This window comes from Strigops habroptila, chromosome 4, assembly GCF_004027225.2.
Source record: "Strigops habroptila isolate Jane chromosome 4, bStrHab1.2.pri, whole genome shotgun sequence".
NCBI lineage: Eukaryota > Metazoa > Chordata > Aves > Psittaciformes > Psittacidae > Strigops > Strigops habroptila.
This window is the reverse complement of record NC_046358.1, coordinates 54,044,076-54,066,154: the sequence shown is the minus strand read 5'-3', so window position 1 is coordinate 54,066,154 and position 22,079 is coordinate 54,044,076. Positions and strand designations below refer to the sequence as shown.

Sequence of the window (22,079 nt, the reverse complement as noted above, 5' to 3'; positions counted from 1 at the left end):
AATAATATAATTAGTAAAGAATATATCATTAATGGAGAGAAGCAAAAGCAGCATGATAGCAGTAAGTAATATGTAATAGTGAATGATAGGAAAAACTCTTAAGGCTAATTTTTCAAATATGCTGCACTTGTGCATTTGGGACTGGTAAATGAAGCCAGGAAGATGTTTTTAAAAACAGGGCAATGGCATGTCCAAATATTTTGCCACATTTACCTGGTTTGGACAAAAAATGGGGCATTTGCCATGAAATAGGGACTTATGTGAAAATTTACAAATTACTCTTTTTGAAATACTGCACTTCCTGTGAAAATACCCCTGTCAAATTGAAAACATAATCATTTAATATTTGCAGAAACTATGAAGACACTGTAAAGCCCACCCCACACACATTTTGAACCACTGATTTTGTAAAATTAAATCGAAGTAGAAATTAAGAAAAAATATTGTCCCTCGCTACTAAATTCTGGATTAAACGCTTAGATTCTTAGCATATTTATGTGGAATTAAGACAGATGCTCTTAATCATTTTTTCTGTTACTGAGATACTGAGGTTCCTGAAGGAGAAAATGGTGTGCAGTATAAACTTAGAAAAATACACAGTTGTACAAAGAAGAGGACTTCTCTGAATCTGTATCAATTGCTTAGGCTTAGCTAGAATATATGATGTTCTTTCCTTAGTGTATTCACATTTCTGCTCCATTCTGTGTGCTCAAAGAAGAAAGTAAGGAAGAAAGGCAAGATTTCACCCTCCACCATGCAGTGTGGTATAATGGTGGCTTTCTCCAACAGCTGAAAATTCAATTGTGCCTGGAAATTTTATGCTATTTTAGGAAGCTCCAAGCTTCCCAAGCTTTTTTTGCGATATTGGAGCTATACAAAGATGTGCAGAGCTAGAAATCAGGACCATGGGGTATTTTACACCTGTGGTGGCTGTACATGGGTGTGAAAATATGTTTTAAACTACTATATTTGATTTTTCACTCACTCCACTTAAAAATAGCTATGCAAACTGACTGATGCTTTCAGCATTTGTGACAATAATTTTCTCATGGGCAAAGATTTTCTGTGTAAAACTGCAGCCCACAGTTACTTTTTACAGCCTTGTTCTAAATTCCTGAAAATAATCTTTTACTATATAATGGAAATTGTGACAAGCAGTTAACCATAACTGTGCTAATAGGCATCCCTGTGTAAAACTCTGGGCATTGTAACAGTGGTGGGTTGTACAACATCAGAAATTCTAACTAGAATTTTTTTTAAATAAAGGAATGATTCTATAGGAATCAATTACTGTAGCATGAGAACAGTGAATAGGAAAGCCTCATATTCAGCATTAGAAAAAAAATACCTAAGACAGTTGAAAATCAAAAGGTGACACTTGGGGAGGAAATCCAGATTCATTATTCTGAAAGTGAGAAGCATACTATGTGTTAAATATTAGTGTCTTGAGGGAACGAAGTTTCAATGCCATGGGAAGATCAGTCCACACACCCCCAGCTCGTATTTTTCAGTACTCAAAGTGGGAGATCCCCCTGTAAAATGTTACGGGAATGCTGGCAACAATGAGATTCATGAAGTGGCTGTTATCAGAAAAGTGGTAGGATGGTTCTTAAAAGACAGAACACCTTATTCCTATCCTGTTTGCAGGTATTGTGTAACTCCGAGACTGAGGCACTGAATCTGATCCAACACGACTGAAATACTTTATCCCAGATTCCTGATCTATTATGAGTTATTCTGAAAAAATTAAACATATCACTCAAGTATCAGGCACAGTCAAATAGATTCATGGGTGTTAAAAACAGCACCCACAATTAATGAAGGCCACCTTTTAGCATCTGGTCTAATTAACCAAGATACTAAGTTATTTTATCTTTAAATTATAAAGATAAACTTCTGGGATTCTTTTAAGTCAAATTCTTATAACAAGAATTCAGAGGAATAAAAATTCCAGTACTTGAGCTTGCTGCATTCTTTCTGGAAATGCTGCTTTGTTTTCAGACAGCTTTCACTGTTTTCTGATTTTCATCTTTCCTCTCTCAACTGCCATAGCAACTATTACAAATATTTACGTGCGACAAATACTGGCATGGAGAGGCATTCTTTCCTCCAGTATTTATGAAGCACTGTCACAAAAGTGGGTGATACTTTGTCATGTACTACCTGCTGTTTACACCTCTGCACAGAAGGGTGTTAAGCAAGTTACCTCACAGGTTTGGATTGTGTTGGCAGCCTGCCAAGATTGATCTGCCTGCAAATATATGGTTCCCTTTCACCTCCCTCCTCAGCTGCTTAAAGTCAACCTTTTTCGGAGTTAAAAAGGGACGGTGTCACCCTTTCATATAAGCAATTTACTACTGGGCATATATGAGAATGTTGAGGCTTTGAGCATATAGAGGTGCTCCTTTAATAAAGAATTTATCTGTTTTTTACTTCATAGATTTGCAAAACCTAGCCACTTGTCATGATGTCTGCTCTGTCACCAGGGAGGAGGAAAGTGAACTTTGACAGACAGAAATTTGGACCTGGACAAGGTGGCAGTTTCTCCTCACCCTTAGGTATGTTGTACTACAACATGCCTTGCAATTTGGCTAGCTCAAGTCAAATATAAATGGCAAGTGCTAACTTTATGGACATATGGAAAGACAGACTGATGTTAACTGCTGCAAATACTAAGCAACTCATTGACTTTGTGTATTGGTCAGCAATCCACCATCTGAAATGCTCCAGAACTGGGTTCTTAAGCTTGCTACTGAGTAGAAATATGTTATTTTAAAAGCAAAGGTGAGCTTGTGCTCCTCCAAGCTAGGGTTCAGGTCCAAAATCAGGCAGGGGGGGTTGGAACTAGATGATTTTAAGGTCCCTTACAACCCAAACCGTTCTGTTATTCTGTGGTTCAGACTAAAAACTGTGTATACTGAACTGGACTGGACTGGACTGGAATTTGTAAGATTAAACTGGGGCTTACTACTGGAACCAGCCTATTACCAATCATTATGCAGCTCGCAGTTGCCAATTGGCTTGTATTCAGCCTACCTGAAGCATGGACAAATATCCTATGATCAAACAAATAAGGCTTAAAGCTATATAATCTCCAACAGTAACTTGGCATATAGAAAAACACAATCTTTAACCAAGGAACTTAAAAATTAGAGACTAGGCGGGCAGTGAAAGGGAAAACACAGGCATTAAGGAGGACACAGACACTAAGTCAATGAATTTAAGAAGATGGGCTGGTACCAATCCAGTGCTGAGGACTCCAAGATACCTCTTAATGACTGACTTGACATTTAGGTTTCATAGCAAAGGTTATCCTTTGGGAGACTTTGAAAAGTAATAGTCTAATACAAGGATAAATAAACACATAGATACAGAGAAAGTAGTTAAACAGATCCTACCACATTATTTAAAATTGTTTTTATCTTAACTAGCAGGCAAGTACCTATCCTCAGAACTATGGTCCATGCTTAACATACACTGGTAGATGAGTATCAAAGGAAGAATCAGCAAGTGCTAAGCAAAAGGTTTACAGAATCAAGAAAACTAGCGAATGAGAGATAGAACAAATGAAATCATCAAAACAGGGCTCAGAAGAAAAGTGCATGTTGCCCAAATGGTAAACTGTAAGGCCAAATGTTTAAATCACAAGCCCCTGATTCTAATAAATTAACATGAATGAGCATGGAACTAAATGTTCAGTATTAATATGGCATTTCCATTTGCTTTAAAAAAAATAATTTTGCTTTATAATGCATCTGATTTTTCACTTGGGAAAACAGGACACAGAGAAGTTACTTCTCTTCTACAAAATCACATAGTGAGGCAATTGCAAAAAAATAACATTCAGATGTTTTTGCCCTGAGCCCAGGATCCAATCAAGAAAACTATATCTTAACAGATCCAGTTCTTTGGCAGGAATGAAGATCAGGTCTTGATGGAATTTAAATCCCTGACTATGACTGCTGAAGGAAACCACACTGCAACCTGAGCTAAGGTAAAATCAGTAATTGTCAACAGGAATGTCAGATCTAGTCTGCAGATTTCTATCAACTACAAAACAAAATCTTAACACACTTCCTACAAATTTCTAAAGCATTTGACCACAACCACAAAACCAGAAGGACCCGTAAACACAGAGCAAATTATATAAGCACAAGATCCATAAACATAGAGCACATTATATGATTCAGAAGAACCACTATCACCAAAGTGAGCATCTGTGAAAAGAATATAATTTTTAGAAATTGAACAAAAAACCCATACTCAGATCATCCAATATTCTCAGATAACTGAGACCTACATACTTTAGGTTCCCCCACCTGGAATTTAAACAGGGCTTACCTATGGCTATTCTACACACTCTGGTCAGTTGTGTTGAAAAAGGGGTTTTATCTATAGCTAGATTCAAAGCTGGTTTGATGTGTCCATGCCAGTTAGCTGTATTTCAGTACTGACAATCTCAAATGTTCAAAATTCTGAAGCCGTCTACAGAAAGAATGATGTTTCCTTTAAAATTATGAGGTTTGGAGGAAAAAAAAGTAAAATCCTTGTTTAGTTCTATAATTGGTTGTTGTTTATAATTTTGCGTACCAGTCACAAAACATTTATGAGGCTCTCAAATCATGTTTTTGAATTTTGCTAACTACAAATGGACCTTAAAAAAGCTAGGCATGTCTGGCAGGTTAATAAATGGTTAGAATGCTGGTGCCATAGTCAGGGGTTTGGCTATTTAGAACATGGGGCTCCATTTGGGAAGCCAGATCTACTGGAGGCTGGTGGAGCTGGTCTGACAAAGAAGGGGAAGAGCTGTTTTGGTAGGAGGCTTGCCAGGCTGGTCAGGAAAGCTTTAAACTAGATGTGTTGGGGGAGGGGAGCATTGATCCATCCCAACACTCCTGGTCAGTTGCCAGCACCTGTAATAAGTGCTTGGAGCGATGTAGAGATGTTCCAGCTGCCCCAGCCATTGAGTCGGCTTCATTTGGAGCTCGGCTAAGGTGCCTCTATACAAACGCCCGTAGTATGGGGAACAAGCAAGAGGAATTAGAGATGTGTGCACGGCTACGGGAATATGATGTCATTGGTATCACAGAAACATGGTGGGATGGCTCCTATGACTGGAATGTCGGAATGGAAGGTTACAGGCTGTTTAGAAAAGACAGGCCAGGCAGACGGGGAGGGGGTGTTGCTATCTATGTCAGTGATAGGCTAGAGAGTATGGAACTCTGTCTGGGGACAGGTGATGAGGTAACAGAGTGTTTGTGGGTCAGGATCAAAGGGAAAACAGCAACAGGGGACATTACGGTGGGGATCTGTTACAGGCTGCCTGATCAAGAGGACTCTGTGGATGAAGCGCTCTACAGACAGATAGGAGCAGCCTCACGCTCGCAGGCCCTGGTCCTCATGGGGGACTTCAACCATCCTGACATCTGTTGGAGGGACGGTACGGCCCGGCACAAGCAATCCAGGAGGTTCCTCGATTGTGTGGAAGACAACTTCCTCTTTCAAGCAGTAGAGGAGCCGACGAGGAGAGGTGCCATGCTGGACCTTGTGCTCACCAACAGGGAGGGACTGGTTGGAAATGTAACGCTGCAGGGCAGCCTTGGCTCTAGTGATCACGAGATGGTTGAGTTTGAGATCCTCAGGACGGTGAGAAGAGCGTGCAGCAAACTCACTGCCCTGGACTTCAAGAAAGCAGACTTTGGCCTCTTCAGGAACCTCCTTAGTAAGGTTTCATGGGATACAGTCCTAGAGGGCAGGGGGGCCCAAGACTGCTGGTCGGTATTCAAGGATCACCTGCTACATGCTCAAGAGTGTTGCATCCCGACTAGAAGAAAGTGCAGCAGGAGGGCCAGGAGACCTCCATGGATGGACAAGGAGCTGCTGAGGAAACTTAGAGGGAAAAAAGAAGCTTGTAGAAGGTGGAAGCAAGGACAGGCGGCCTGGGAAGAATACAGGAGCATTGCCCGAGAAGCTAGGGACCAGGTTAGGAAAGCTAAGGCCCAGCTAGAATTAAGTTTGGCAAGGAATGTAAAAGATAACAGGAAAGGATTCTATAGATACGGAGCAAATAAAAGACAGACTAGGGACAATGTAGGCCCTCTCCAGAAGCCATCAGGAGAACTGGCTACCATGGATTTGGAGAAGGCTGAGGTTCTTAATGACTTCTTTGCCTCAGTCTTCACCAGCAGATGCTCTGACCACACAACCCAAGTCTTGGAAAGCAAATGCAGGGACTGTGAGAACGGAGACCTTAGGCCCACTGTAGGAGAGGATCAGGTTCGAGACCATCTTAAGAACCTGAACATGCACAAGTCCATGGAACCTGATGAAATCCATCCACGGGTCCTGAAGGAGCTGGCGAATGAAGTTGCTAAACCACTGTCCATCATATTCGAAAAATCCTGGCAGTCAGGTGAAGTTCCCGATGACTGGAAGAAGGGTAATATAACCCCCATTTTCAAGAAGGGGAAGGTGGAAGACCCGGGGAACTACAGCCCAGTCAGTCTCACCTCTGTGCCTGGCAAAATCTTGGAACAGTTTCTCCTGGAAAACATGCTAAGGCACATGAAAAACAACGAGGTGGTTGGTGACAGCCAACATGGCTTCACTAAGGGGAAATCCTGCCTGACCAATTTGGTGGCCTTCTATGATGGAGCCACGGAACTGATGGACAGCGGCAGAGCAGTTGATGTCATCTACCTGGACTTGTGCAAAGCATTCGACACTGTCCCACATGACATCCTTGTCTCTAAATTGGAGAGACATCAATTTGATAGATGGACCACTCGGTGGATAAAAAACTGGCTCGATGGCCGCATGCAAAGAGTTGTGGTAAATGGCTCGATGTCCAGTTGGAAACCTGTAACGAGTGGTGTCCCTCAGGGATCGGTGTTGGGACCGGTCCTGTTCAACATCTTTGTCGGTGACATGGACAGTGGGATTGAGTGCGCCCTCAGCAAGTTTGCCGATGACACCAAGCTGTGTGGTTCGGTTGATACACTGGAGGGAAGGGATGCCATCCAGAGGGACCTTGACACGCTTGTGAGGTGGGCCGATGCCAACCTTATGAAGTTTAACCAAGCCAAGTGCAAGGTCCTACACCTGGGTCGGGGCAACCCCAGGCACTGCTACAGGCTGGGCAGAGAAGAGATTCAGAGCAGCCCTGCAGAAAAGGACTTGGGGGTGTTGGTTGACGAGAAGCTTAACATGAGCCGGCAGTGTGCGCTTGCAGCCCAGAAAGCCAACCGTATCCTGGGCTGCATCAAAAGAAGCGTGACCAGCAGGTCAAAGGAGGTGATCCTGCCCCTCTACTCTGCTCTTGTGAGACCCCACTTGGAGTACTGCGTACAGTTCTGGTGTCCTCAACATAAAAAGGACATGGAGCTGTTGGAGCGAGTCCAGAGGAGGGCCACGAGGATGATAAGAGGGCTGGAGCACCTCCCATATGAAGACAGGCTGAGAAAGTTGGGGCTGTTCGGCCTGGAGAAGAGAAGGCTGTGTGGAGACCTCATAGCAGCCTTCCAGTATCTGAAGGGGGTCTACAAGGATGCTGGGGAGGGACTCTTCCTTAGGGACTGTAGTGGTAGGACAAGGGGTAATGGGTTCAAACTTAAACAGAGGAAGTTTAGATTAGATATAAGGAAGAAGTTCTTTACAGTGAGGGTGGTGAAGCACTGGAATGGGTTGCCCAGGGAGGTTGTGGATGCTCCATCCCTGGCAGTGTCCAAGGCCAGGTTGGACAGAGCCTTGGACCACGTGGTTTAGGGCAAGGTGTCCCTGCCCATGGCAGGGGGGTTGGAACTAGATGATCTTAAGGTCCTTTCCAACACTTACGATTCTATGATTCTATGATTCTATATATTTTAGCATGACAACTTGGATTTCCAGGTAATGATAAAAGTCTAATAGCTGTGGATTATTCATCAGTGGTGTCCCAGTCAGTGGTGATGTTTTAGAATACAGTCTGACCATGACTTTTAATATAGCTAGCCTAGTCCTGCTCGTGGCTAAGAAAGTAATAGAAATGTCAGTTTATGTCATATTTAATCTAAACCTCTTGTTGACAATTTTCAGGCCTCCATTCAGATGACAGTTAGGTCATTATGAGTAACACAAGCTTTGAATACAACTTCATATGCTAGGTCATGTATGAAAGTACACCTAGCTACCCCTAATCTTAAAAAAAGTTTCACACACTGGGAAGGGACAACTTAAGTTTTAAAAGTCATTCTTCAGTCTCCTTTCATATTTGTCTTATAATTCCACAGAGCTAAATTTAAAGAATTTCAACACTTGTCTTATAACGCATAATTTAAAAAAAAAAAAAAAAGGAACTTCAGCTTCTGATCAATGGGTCAGTACCACAAGCACTCCAAAAATTAAAGAAAAACATTACTCTGATCCTGTCAAACTCAGATCACTGCCATATGTTATAGAAAAAATATAGGGAGTAGAGAGAAATCATTGCTAGATACTATTACAAAGGCATTCCATAAAACACAGAAATCTGCTGACATTTCTTATAACTAATTACTTGAACCTTAAGGGATGTGTCAAAACTATGGGAATGAGGAGCACTTTGCAGATCAGGTCTATCTTGGCTGCCTGTTGGGATAAGACAGACATGTACCATGTCTCTGCACACTTTAGTTTCCTATGGAAACGCAGGTGTGCAGGTAGGCAGGGAGTGGAACTGCACTTCCAGAGCCCCCTTGATGTAGATCAGCTGGGAGATAAGGATGCAGCCCAAACTGCACTTCCTCCCAGTTTATGGCCAGCAGCGGGACTAAATTTGGAGTCTTTCAGTAATTTTTATTTTCTACATGACTATGTTATTTGTGTAAAAGCACACAACAAAACACATAAATAATGTTTAAAGATGTCTATAGCAACCTGCGCGCAAATGGAATATAACATAAAAATGAAAAAAAAAGATTAAAGGTAACAATGACAAAATAGGAAGGTGTGAAACACACTAGGTCTTTGAAGAACATGACTGTGGCTATTAGGAACCTTTGACATTCAGTTTAGATTGTGACCTTGGCAACACACTAAATGCAACAAGGCTCTCCTAGAGGAGCACACAGCAGAGCAACAAAGCTGGTGAAGGGTTTAGAGAACCAGTCCTAGGAGGAGCGGCTGAAGGAACAAGAGTTGTGTAGCCTGGAGAAGAGGAGGCTCAGAGGAGACCTTATCGTGCTCTACAACTACCTGAAAGGAGGCTGTAGTAAGGTGGGGGTCAGTCTCTTCTACCAAGTAAAAGTGAAAGAACAAAAGGAAATGGCCTTCAAGTTGCTCCAGGAGAGGTTTAGATTGGATATTAGGAAAAATTCTTCACCAAAAGGGTTATTGAGTGCTGGAACACGCTGCCCAGGGAAGTGTTTGAGTCACCATCCCTTGAGGTGTTTAAAAGATGTGTAGATGTGGAACTTAGGAACATGGTTTAGGGTGGACTTGATAGTGTTAGGTTAATGGTTGGACTTGATCTTAAGCATCTTTTCCAACCTAAATGATTCTGTGTTTCTAAAGAATAAGTTGACAAGTTTCTTAATAAGCCAGTGCTGAAACAGACATGTATGGAAGCACAAAATGATAGCAACACATATAAAAAAAACTTTGTGACATGGCAAACCTAGAAAGATCTGCAATAGTTTCATGACAGTTTGAAGCATTAATATTCTTGAAGATGAACAGAGTTTGTAGCACAGTACAGTACATCAGAGGACACAGTTTAAATGCTGATATTTCAGCAGCTCTGTTTTCACTGGACTTCCACTCTAAATGATGCCATGATAGAAGTGTCATCTCTTAGACAGCTTGCCAAAGATAAGGGGCAAAACTTGAGTGATATTCTGAATGTCTTTTTTTCTTTGTACCTAGCCAATATCTAAATTCACCTTGTCTACAACTAGAAGGACAAATAAGCAGCTCAGTTTTGAACTCCCACCATTTTTTTTTTCCAGATCAGCAGAGGTATTCATCCAGCACCTCTTTTCCAAAGACATCTCTTGGCTGCTAAACAAAGTCTGGAAATCTGAATCCATTCATGAACTCAGATTTCCCATGTGGCAACACACCATACCTCAAACTGCCCTTACTAGCTCTAGAAAGACATGTGCACTGTCATTAAAATGGCATACATCACTGTAGCTTGGGTTACATATGTCAAAGCTTTGTTCTGCACTATCCAGTAACATGGGGAATGTCAGTACCACAAAATGTATCAAGATATTAAATTAAGGACACTAGAAAGAGAAAGGATGAATTGAAGGAAATGAACTAAAGTAACAAATTCATCATGGACCTGACGTCAGATGAATCAGTAACTGTGTATATGTAAGTATTCTATTGCAACTTTTCATCACAACTGGGGAAACAAATATTCTTCAACACATTGAAATATGAGAAGTTGGCACAGGATGGAAATTCCTTTACAAAGTAGTTTATAAATAACTGATTAGCCAACAAGTAATTTTGAAAGTCCATGTGTCTCCCAAGTCCTTTTTTCTAGGGGGGGAAAAAAAATCATTGCAAACCACCTGTCTGAAAGTTATTTTTTACCTACATTTGGTTCATTATTTTTCTGTTTAAAGACAATACCGGAGTGGCCAATCACATACAATAAAGGAATCTGAAAATTATTGGTTTTATAAGGGACTATTGAAAAAATATAGATATGGAAAATCAGAAATGTCTCATTAAGGTGCTAGCTTCCTTCTGAATATTATTTGTAATAAATGGCTGATGAGCTCCAGGCATCATCTTACTGTTATGAAGACCTGAAATCTTGACTATGTCAAAATACTTTAAAACAAAAGGGCAAAAAATCATGTCAGCCTGTGCTCCTGCCAGTTCTATGTCATAAGCTAATCATGATATTAAGCCAATAAGTATTTGAATTTGAGAGTTAACTATTCTGTATGGATGAGTCAATACAGGATCTGTATTGGATCATGGATCTGAACTTGCAGCTTCTCTACTGTATACAAGTCCTTTCCCAAATTACTTTTAAATTCAGCTTTTTTTGTTTGCCTAGAGACTGATTAAAGATCATGTATGTTGGTTGGCAAGCAAGGAAAATCAGGGCTCTAAGATGTTTTATCACAGGCATATCATGTACTATCAGTAAAGAAAATATAACATTTACATGTACTGCTGTTGTCAGACTTCAAAATGAAGGGACAATTTGTGAGACATTACCTGGACTATTTAATTCTGGGTCACAGAGAGCGGAAAATGTGCTCATAAGAATATATCTCTATACAGAAAATAATGTCTTTTAATCAGAAAAATTCTGTCAGTATTTCAAGAATAATTTGAAAATAATCCTATTTGTCAACAATCACAAGTTTATTGGTCCTATTCTTTTCATCCAAGGGAAAAAAAGCAAATTTTGAAGCTGTCAGATGTTTGGATATTAATGGAAAAATTTAGAGATTCTTTAACCTTTTCTCAAGAACAGTGGCATAACTAGAACCTGTTAGGTTTAAAAAGAGCAAAATGATTCTCAAACAGAAGTAAATAGAGGGGGCAAAATGTTGCATAATATTCTATCTAAATACTACATTAACCTTACTACCCTGACTGGTAGGGTTCCTATCTATTTTCATGTTCTCTTCTAATGTATCATGGGGTAGAGAGGATATCAGTGGCACCCACTTCCAGACCATGGTAACCTTGCTAGAGACTAAACCCAGTCTTGATAAACACCGATTTCTACCTTTGGCTTGAAACTGTATGCCTAATATATAGATCTCTCACTAAAATGAGTGAAAATTCACTGAAGGTTTATATCATGAAAAAGACATTGTCATACAGAAAATGTGAAATATTTTTCCATTATCATTTGAGCACTGCCTGTCAATAAAATTGTGCTTGCTATATCTTTAATAGTTTGTGAGTGCACCAGTGGGCAGACTTCTTGAAGAGCTCTAACTTTCTTCAAAACTTCTAAAGCCTTAAAAACTGGTGAAAAAATAGATATGTATATATTGTCTCACTGAGAGAATTTTCTCAATGTTTCCTACACTTTCATTAATAGTATCATCACTTAAATAACATGAGCTGGGGGAAAAAAATAGTTGTGTTGCAGAAGCGCTTAGGGGACTATGCAGTCCTTTTCATAGAATCATCGAATCATAGAATAGTTAGGGTTGGAAAGGACCTTAAGATCATCTAGTTCCAATCCCTCTGCCATGCGCACGGACACCTTGCACTAAATCACGTCACCCAAGACTCCATCCAACCTGGCCTTGAACACCACCAGGGATGGAGCATTCACAACTTCCTTGGGCAACCCATTCCAGTGCCTCACCACCCGCACAGTAAAGAACTTCTTCCTTATATCTAATCTAGACTTTTGCTGTTTAAGTTTAAACCCATTACCCCTTGTCCTATCACTACAGTCCCTGATGAAGAGTACCTCCTCAGCATCCTTGTAGGCCTCATGTATCTGCCCTTTAAGGTGGACTTATTACAGTCTCACAAAAACACACAGAAATCATTCGAGTGTTACCCTGTGATGTAAGCTAGACAGTGCTTGTGACACTGGCAGCATTTCAGCCATACCATTCTGTGATGCAGTGTTCAATAACTCATAGTCAAAATTGCAACTCACCTTCTGCATCTTCTGGCCTTGTAAGATCGATGACACCAGGGCCCAGTTTTCCATCTTCATTTGGTTTCCCTGTTATCTGTGGGCCTATATTTTCAAACCTTGTTCTTTCCTGGAAAAGAACAGAAGTAGTCTTAATGCTCCATATAGGATAGTTATTATATGCCTTTGCATATGTGTATGCACTGATACATGCCTTATTTTTGAAATCTGAACGAATAATGAATGCATTTAATTAGAATTTCAACTCAGGGACAAATTTTTACAGATTCTGAATGTTTGCATTTATGAAAATCAGTTTTAAATGTGAAACATATACAGAAACTTTGAGATTATTTTGATCTGCATTGCCATAATGCATAAGCAATTGTACATGCAAATACAAAACACTCTTGGCAGCCAACAGTGCTGATCAACGCTGCTCACTTTGCCTTTCCACTTGTTTTCGAAGTTAAACTGGAAAAGACAATCAACATTTGGAGACATAAAAATTCAGAAGTCAAAAGAAATTTGTATTAAAATATACTGCTAATTTACTGGAAAAAGCACTTTTCCCCCAATATGAGATTCAAGTTTGCATCCATACCTCTGAGCAACACAAGTCTGAATTTTACACAAAAGGTTTTCAAAGAAAAGTATTTGAAAGAAGGAATAATAGATGACAGAACTGGTATTACTATTTTGTCTAGGAATTTAAATTGTACTTCAGTGGAAAGGGAACTTGAGGAGATTAAAAAAAAAAAAAAAAGGAAAAAAAAAAGGGTGAGGGGGAAGAATGTACAGTCTTATTAAAACAGAAAGCCTTTGGGAGCTGGAGACCTCCATGGGAAACCTAGAACTAGAAGGTGGAAACTGAAAGGTATTTTATGTGTCAGCCCAGTTCCTCAGTCAACTACTGGACAAGGGCACTATAAATGGCACTGTAATATTGTCTCACAATGGTAGTCTCTGTAGTACTGTGTATCAGTAGCAAAGTGTTCAATGGTTATCATTAATTTAGCATTCTCATTTGAAGGAACATAGCATGTTTTCCCTCTTGCCTTGTTGTTACCTCTTCAGACTAAACTTGGCATTATGCTATACTTGTGAAAGAATGAAACCTTGTTGTTCATTACTATGAAACAATATTAAATGTCATGTCAGCTTGAATTTGCAGACATGAAATATCAGCTTTCAGCTCTACGAACAGTTTCTCCATGTTATACTTAATGCATTATGCAAAAGTAGAGTGCCGATTGCTGTTCAGCCTATTGTTCAATGACCTAGTTCTGTGTTGTGCATACTAGACATAAGAAGAAAACACTAGGAGTTTCTTTCCTGCAAGATGGTTAGAAACTTGAAAATGTTCTTAAGGAATAAAAAACCCCATACTTGATGGCTTTGACTCCACCTTTGTTCCACCTCCAAATACTACTTCTTTCCAATGTGGTTATTGTTCTATTATTATTTTCTTTCAGTAATAAAACTCCACCAGGTCAACAACTGTGGAATTCTTTCGATTCCTCAACCTTTTGAGTCCATCAGCCATGGATTTTTTAAAATTATTCTCTGTTTAATTTGCAGAGGACACTGCAAATTTAATTTTCTGTTTAATTCTCTGCTTAATTTGCAGAAAATCTGACACTGGATTTGCCACAACTTGCAGATGAGGCATTTCAGTTACTAATTGCATTTCTAAAAATTCCTCAGAACCTTCCAGTTGTTGAACAAAATAACTCTGCATTTTATATTCTGTTAACTTCCTAACTTATTTTCTTCTGTAAAATCTGTGATTGGTGACAGAGCTTACATATACAAAGGAACTCACAAGAAAAGAAAGATTTACAAATGGAATATGACTGCAGAAAGACACTGCAATACTAGAGACACAATATTTTACTGAAAGATATGCGATGTAACAATACACCTGAATCATCAGGATGGGATCTGTTATACTGTTAGACAGAATAAAAAATAAGTTTGTCAAGAATTCTGTGTTCCATCACAAAGGGCTGATTTGCAGTCGAGATAAAAACAAAGATCAGTACTAAGAAAACAGCTTTTGGCACATATATTGTCTCTTCCAAAATATCTGTGCTGAAAGCTTTTTCTTAAGGATGTTACTACAGTACCTGCAGTATTCTTGGAAGAACAGCTTTTAAGGCTGTTTCAGAAGAAGGAGAAAGAGCTTTCTACTACAAAAATCAACAGACCTTGCTACATATCAATATGCACATTTGGAATATCTTTCTAGTCATTCATTCTCTTTGATTTTGCCAGAAAATATTCTGGTTAAGAAAAAAAAAAAAAAAAAAGGTGGAAGAAAAAAAGAAAGTTTCTGAAAGAATATCAATATTTTGACATGTAAGGAGAAAAGGGAAAATTACATGATGAGGTTCAGGAGCAGTAAAATGATAGCACTTATACCATAAAAAATACTTGCTCTTGTCAGACAAAGAAGATGTACTTAGTGTTATTTAATAACCTCTTCCTTCTAATTCATAAAAAGCTGTAACAAAGCTAGCTGTATTTAAGTCTTTGAAATGCCTTTTAAAGTCATTCTTTTGCTTGCTTTTTTACTGCAAATAATCTTCATAGTGATCGTAAAAAAAAAAAAAAAAAAGGCAGTATTTCCAATGGGTTTAGACTAATTCAGAGAAGTGTAAAAAATAAAAAATATTTCTCAATACTAATGATGTTTTTATGTAGTAGATGCCTTTACAATTCCATGAAATACAACAAATTCATATGAAATTTATTATTAGAGAGGAAACGTGTCCCGCTAGGCTCCAATCGTTTCTTTATGGGTTTTGTCTTTGTGCGCATCTTGAATTCATCCTGAAGAGAATAGTTACTTGCACTAGAAATTCTTTAAAGGTATACGTTTTTCCTAATATGAGCAAGGACTGAGAGGAAGATTGACTCTGTACATAATATTCCTATATGAACAAAACCAGATGTACCTTCATTAAAAGTAAATGGCTATATATATCCGCAATAACAACTATGTTCCCTACATGTGTATTATACTTGCACACATGTACATTGACTACTGGATATATTACTACCTCCCTAATCTACATTATCAGAAAATTTCAGTGAGTTTGTAATAAAGCGCAGGTATTTGCTTTTTTTTTTTTTAATTGTGAAAGAGCATTTTAGACTTCTATTTTGAACTGTTTTGGTTTTGGGTTTGTTTTTTTTTTGTGGTGGCTACGGAGCTTATACTGTATATTCACATTAAGTTTTCCCATTTAAATTTCAGAAAAAAGGTTTAGGACATGACACTGACAACCCTTTCTCATGACCAGATGAACACAGTCGATTGGAGTTTGTGCTAGAAAACCGAAAGCTCTTCCTAGCACAATTCAGATCCTTTGTACATTTTCTATGTTGAACACACAGTAAAAATAATCACTTATTTAAAATGAGAAAAAGAAGAGCAGAAAGATTCTTCTTAGCAGCCAAATCTTAATTTTCCATTCTGTGATATGATTAGGCACTTATTTATGCATTGTCAGTCACAAACATGCAGAAAACGTAAAAGTTATTGAAAAAATTGAAGTCTGCTCAACTGTCTTGCAGGACTGTTGGTTCTCTAAGTGCTTTGAAATTATGATGTATGAGGTAGATGTTGCATATTAAATAAAGATATTTAAATTATAAAGCCCCCGTTAGTGAGAGCTGATGAATGTTAAATGTTATGAGCCACAAGGCTGTGGCATCCATCATATTCACATATTATCACAGTCAGTGATGGAGCAGACCCAGTGATGACAGATAGACTGCTAGATAGTTATCCCTTATTTTCCAGAGTCGCCAAGCAAGCCTTTCAACCCTTTTGGCATTATTTTTAGCTTTGCATTAAATTAGCAACTTTTCCGTCACGTTCTGGCGGAAAGTATCGATTTTTTCTTCACATGTGGAAGGTAAAAGAATGATTTAGTGAAGCAAGGAGTAAAGGAAAAGGAAGCAGTAGCCTCTACCTCTGAAAAGGCTGCAAACTTCAAATGACTAGAAACAAATATAAAATTGTGATCTTGTGAAAGAACAGCAATGAAACAGTAAGCATACAATAATGGCTTTTCTCTGCACTTAGATAAAAGCTGAATTTTTGATGTGCACAGTATATTTTCATAAAATTTTATATACTATGTTTTATACACTTATTGGCTATTCCATAATAATGTGTGTGCTAACAGTAAAATTGCTCTTAAATTTATGTGCGTTATTTATATGTTCCCACGTAACAATGCTTTTTGTTGTAAAAAATATTCTGTTTATTAATGTAACTTTACAACCACTGCATCCAAGATCCGTGGTAAATTAATGACATTTTTATTATTTTATAGTGTCATTAAATTTTTACTGATCACTCCATCAAACAGAAGCAATAAAGGCCGTAATGCAAACTGGGACACTTAGATCAGGGGAGTAGGAAGGCATTCCATATAGTCAGAAGTAAACGGCTTGCTATAAATGGTATTTATACCATCTTTAAGGATGTGAGAATACTTGGACAAGTTTGGCAAAACTGTTTCTGTAGTACCGTGGATTGTGTACTTAAATAACAGTTTACTTGCCAGCAAGACAATTTTTTTTCAAACCATATGCGAGAAGATGACTGATTGCATCCATCTCTTGAAAAATAATATACGAAATGTAATAATACACTGGGCACCCCTCCCTTCTGGATTACCAAGACTGATCCGACTATACCCATGCCTCAAATTATTTCAACATGCTTGCGTTTTCCACATCTGAAATGTATGCTTAGTCTGAAATGGAAAATGTCATGCACGCTGATCGTTGTGTGAAAGATTGAAAATATATATATTTTTGCAAACAAATACTTTTTATTTAAGTAGACATGTTTGTATAATGATGTAATACCCCCTTTATTTCAGTAGTCTAGCATGGAAGCAGTTACCAACATCAATTTAAAGAGCCAGTTTCTAGAAACTGAATTAATATGGGTCATTCACAGAAGCCACAGAACATACTACTGAAGCGATATTATTTCTTTAGAGGACAGTTCTTTAGTTATAATGACTACAAATAATTACTGCATGTTGTCTTCTCGTATGAATGTATTTCAATTGAATAATTCAATACTAAATGTTCTAGTAGCTTATTTGCTAATCATGATCTATTCCCTTCATGTACCATGGACAGTAAACAACAGGAAAGCAATTTAGTGTATTCAAAACATAAAAAGAACACTTTCAGTAGAACACAGAGAAAATTATTCCCAGTTTGAACAAGGAGGAATCACAAAACCTTTTTTTTTGTTTCCCCTGGAAAGTCAAGATACAAACATCCCAAACTTTTCACTTTCTTACTACTTTTTAATGGCTAGGACTGAAAAGTTAAATTACCCTCCACTTAGACTCTTTTGCAACATCTTGGCACACAAGGGACAATTACAAATTGACTTTCAGTCTTATCTCTGGATATTTTAGTTATTACGGGTGGGAAGTTTAAACATTAACCTTATTACAGCAATCTCAATCATCCTATTGGTGTGCAGGCATACAACTGCTGGAATTCTTTGGATGGTAAAGTAGATAAACACAATAGTGGCATTATTGTTACAATTAAAACCAAGGTCTTTGGTTTTACAGAACTGTGGTGAATATCTAGAACTTGTTTTCAACATCACAGCAGCAGGAATTGCTCCAAGAAACTGCGGAAATGAAATTAGCAAAGTAGGCAAACTTATTGTAGGAATGTCAATATTTTAAGATACTACAAGATACAAAGCGTATCTTTTCTAACCGCTGATTTACAGGTTGCATGAATGAAGGAAATGCTGAGTTCTATGAATGCTGACACAAAATGACCTTACTTTATTTTTTATGTAAGTGAAATAGCTGAATTTAATGATCTCAGGAACCAAAAATGGACAGTTAGTGAATTTTCACCCTACATACTGCTGGTTTCAGTTTTTGAAGGCCCCTATGTTGTTAATAAACTGTTCTAGTACTATCTTAGTATGTATGCTGAACATACAGCATGGACTAGTATCCCTGCTGCAGACTACACATTTGTGTTACATTACAGTGCCACAAAGCAAAGAGCTTGCTTGAAAAGATGTGGGGAGAGAGAAGCCATTAGGTCTCCTTTTAAATATATTCATCTTAAAACAGAACTGAAAAGTAAGAGGTTAAAAGCAGATAACAGGGAATTTACACTAAAATTTCTTTGCCTGACTGGCAAGCCTCAGCTGGCTTCCACATGACAATGGAACATATGCAAGACCATCATAAGCAGAAATACTCCAAAGTGGCTCAGTAATAGAATGACATAGTGATTGTCATGATATGGGACTTTCTTCTTTTCAGTCAAAATTGAGAATTACAATTTCATCAAAATTTAAAGTGTCTAGAAAAAGGTTTGAAACTGGAGTGCGAAAGGCAAAAAATTAATCAAATAAATAACTGTAAACTCAGACAGCCTAATTGTAAACACTCTTTAGCTAGTTATTTTGGAAGTCTGATTTTAGGGATTAAAATTCTTAGAGCCTCTGTTTAGTGTGAGCAGTATCCATCTTGATCTCTGAACTCAAATAAGAAGGATTTAGATGAATTCCCTGATTATTTGGAACATTTAGCATGTACTAAAAAGCTAATAGACTTCAGTGAATTGAAACTTGCCTTTGAAAATAAGTGTATGAATTTTAAAAAAATTTTTTAAAAGCTAAAAAAGAACAGCAAATGTTTCCACCTAAGTAGGATACATACCCGTAACTATTGCCACACTTACAGGCACTCCTAAACTATGGATCTGCCCTGGTTAGATTACTTTCAACAGGATTACTGTACTTACTGAGCCCCCTTAACCAAATGCTTTATGTCTTTGTTCATATGGTTTTAATATGGTTTTAACCAATTGCAAGGTTATTTATAAGTTTGCAACTCCCCAGTAGTTAGAGTTATGAAGCGTTCAGACTTAAGCGTATCCAGTTGTGTGGTAACCCAACTACCGCTTTCATGCGGTTTCCAACTTTTTATTCCTGCACAAAGGCATGATGCATGGCAGTATCTGAGAACTTTTTGATTAACTCTTTGTTTCAGCAGCAAATTCATACAGCAATCTACAGTAAAATTACACATCAGTTAAAAGGTAAAGATTAAAGAAAATTAAAAAAATCACATTGTGATTAGAATTCCACTGTGTGTGGAATTCCACCTTAGACTGATGAGAAGTCACCAGTCCTGGGAAAACAAAGGGATAATCAATTAAATTAACAGCTGGTAAATGAAAAGCAAACAAAAGGAGTTACTACTTTACACTGTGTGTAATATGGCTGTAGAATTCACTAGAGGTCAGAAAGAGTCCAAAGCTTGGGCTGTCACTTGTTTATAAAAGAGCTGGATAATTTTATGACTGTTAAGAACATTCGTAGTTACACATGCTAAGATAATCAAACCTCATGTTCCAGAGTGTAAGCTGTTCAACTGTTGGGGTCAAAGAGAAATTCCCTCATTCTCTTCGCTGCTCCCTTCCCTCCTGACCAACATCCACAGATGATTAAATGAGAGCCTTCTAGGAAGAGAAGTTAATTTTCTTTTGTAACACTGGGTATCGTTCACTAGATTTAAGGAAGAACTGGTAAACGGTATAGATCAAATCTATTTACCTTGTAATCTGAATGCAACCATTAAAAAACACATTTTCTTTTAACTAAACACATACATGTGCTTTTTTGAGAGAGATGAAAATAAGCATGAATTACAATTGACAAACACTTCAACTAGGAAATAGCAGGACTGTTTGTTGGTTTGTTTTGGGTTGGTTTTTTTCTGTGCTGTAAAGTGATTAATGGAAGAAATTCAATAGCTACTCCTGGACCTTCAGAATGGTCATTGAAATTTCTAACATTTGAGTTACAAGAATAAATGCATAGGGACATTGCAAAACAAAGGGTTTTTTTCCTAGCAGACTAAATACTATGGAGGAGTGATAATATACATTTTGCTGTATTTCAGTTTAATTTAGCAGCCAGTTGGACCTTGCCAGTTATGGCCTCATTTTCACTAAGTAAAAAGGTTTCCATTTAAAAATTGAGACATTGAAATGCCATAAAAGTGTACAAAAATACTTTTACCAAATTTACACAATGCCATTATTCTGTATGTACATCTGCATGCTTCCCCAAACTTTCCTGTTTGAGACTAAATTTCACTAAACGTATTGTCATACATTAGGACCTGAACAGGATTTAGAATATCAGAGATCTGGTTACTAGCCTCAAAACTGTGAATCTCCTTTTCTCTTAATCATCTAGTAATATATTCCAGGCTGAAAACACAGCTGTAGCAAGAAGCCACAGCAATATAACAACCAGCAAAACTATTGTAGGTTCAGCACAACAATTTTTTTTTTTAATGAAAAAAAAAAAAAGGGCAGAAGTCACCAATTTCAGTTTCAGTGCGGTGTGCTGAAAACCTCAACAGTACAAAGCAAATTCAGCTGCCCTCCACAGAAAGTTGGGAAAAGAGAGAACTTAAAAAAACCCAGAACATACACAAAGACATACACACATGCCACTGGTCAAACATCTTGAGAAGCAATATTATGTTCTTTTATAAACAATTTGGAAATGTAAGTGCTTGCAAACAGACATATATACATGTTTGATTTTAAACCTGTAAAAGCTAAGAGAAAGACAGATGATGTTCTCATAGATACTTCTATCATTTCAACTCTGCATTATGATAGGCACATGGCAGATTTTGTGACATGATCAAACAATACTGGAAAAAACTGTGATAAAAATGAACTACATGAAGCAATAATCAACTATTAAATAGCAGTAAATGCACTTTTCTCACTCTACATGTGGGTAGTAGTTATAAAGGTTTAAAAGCAAATATTTCAAATACTCTATTTGCAAGTATTTTTCAATTAAAGAGCTAAACATCAGGGAAAATATGAATCTGAGTTTTGTGCATTTTATTACAGCACTTTTTAAACATGAATAGTGCTGTGTATTGTAAGTATAGATTCCAGTAGCTCCATTAGGGTAAATTCTCCAGGGCTTTGGAAATACAGACATCTAACCCAGATACTCTGAATGTGTCACTGGAGGTACCTACCCCTGTTTTTTTATCTCTATAAGCAATGCAGGCCTCTAGACACGGCTGTTCCATCCCACTTTCAGGAAGACACCTGAAGTAGTTTAAATTGGTGATGCAAAAGAGACTTGGACTTACATGTTCATATTCATATTTAGAATTAGAAATGCAATCAAGGCTGTTAAAATCCCACCAAATGCTACTGTTTTCAAGTATATGCCTTGCCTTGTGCTGGATGTAAATATATAATTGCATACCATGCATATAAAGATTAAGTAGGCTTTTTCTGTATTTATCAAGATGATTTTTTTTTTTTGGTAGCATTTTAAGTATACTTTTCAAAGTTGCATTTTATGATTGCTGTTATATATTGCTCTGTTTATGCTCAGGCCTTTTTTGTTATATTC

General features: G+C 37.9%; 1 protein-coding gene across 19 annotated transcripts in view; it reads right to left on the bottom strand.

The window, feature by feature from the left end:
* SOX6 (SRY-box transcription factor 6) overlaps window positions 1–22,079 on the bottom strand; it is a 379,634-nt gene that overhangs the window by 26,210 nt on the left and 331,345 nt on the right. For all 19 annotated transcript variants that reach the window (XM_030481391.1, XM_030481392.1, XM_030481383.1 and 16 more), the window contains one exon: window positions 12,617–12,725. In XM_030481391.1, the coding sequence (XP_030337251.1) occupies window positions 12,617–12,725 (109 nt within the window). The remainder of the gene's footprint in view (window positions 1–12,616; window positions 12,726–22,079) is intronic.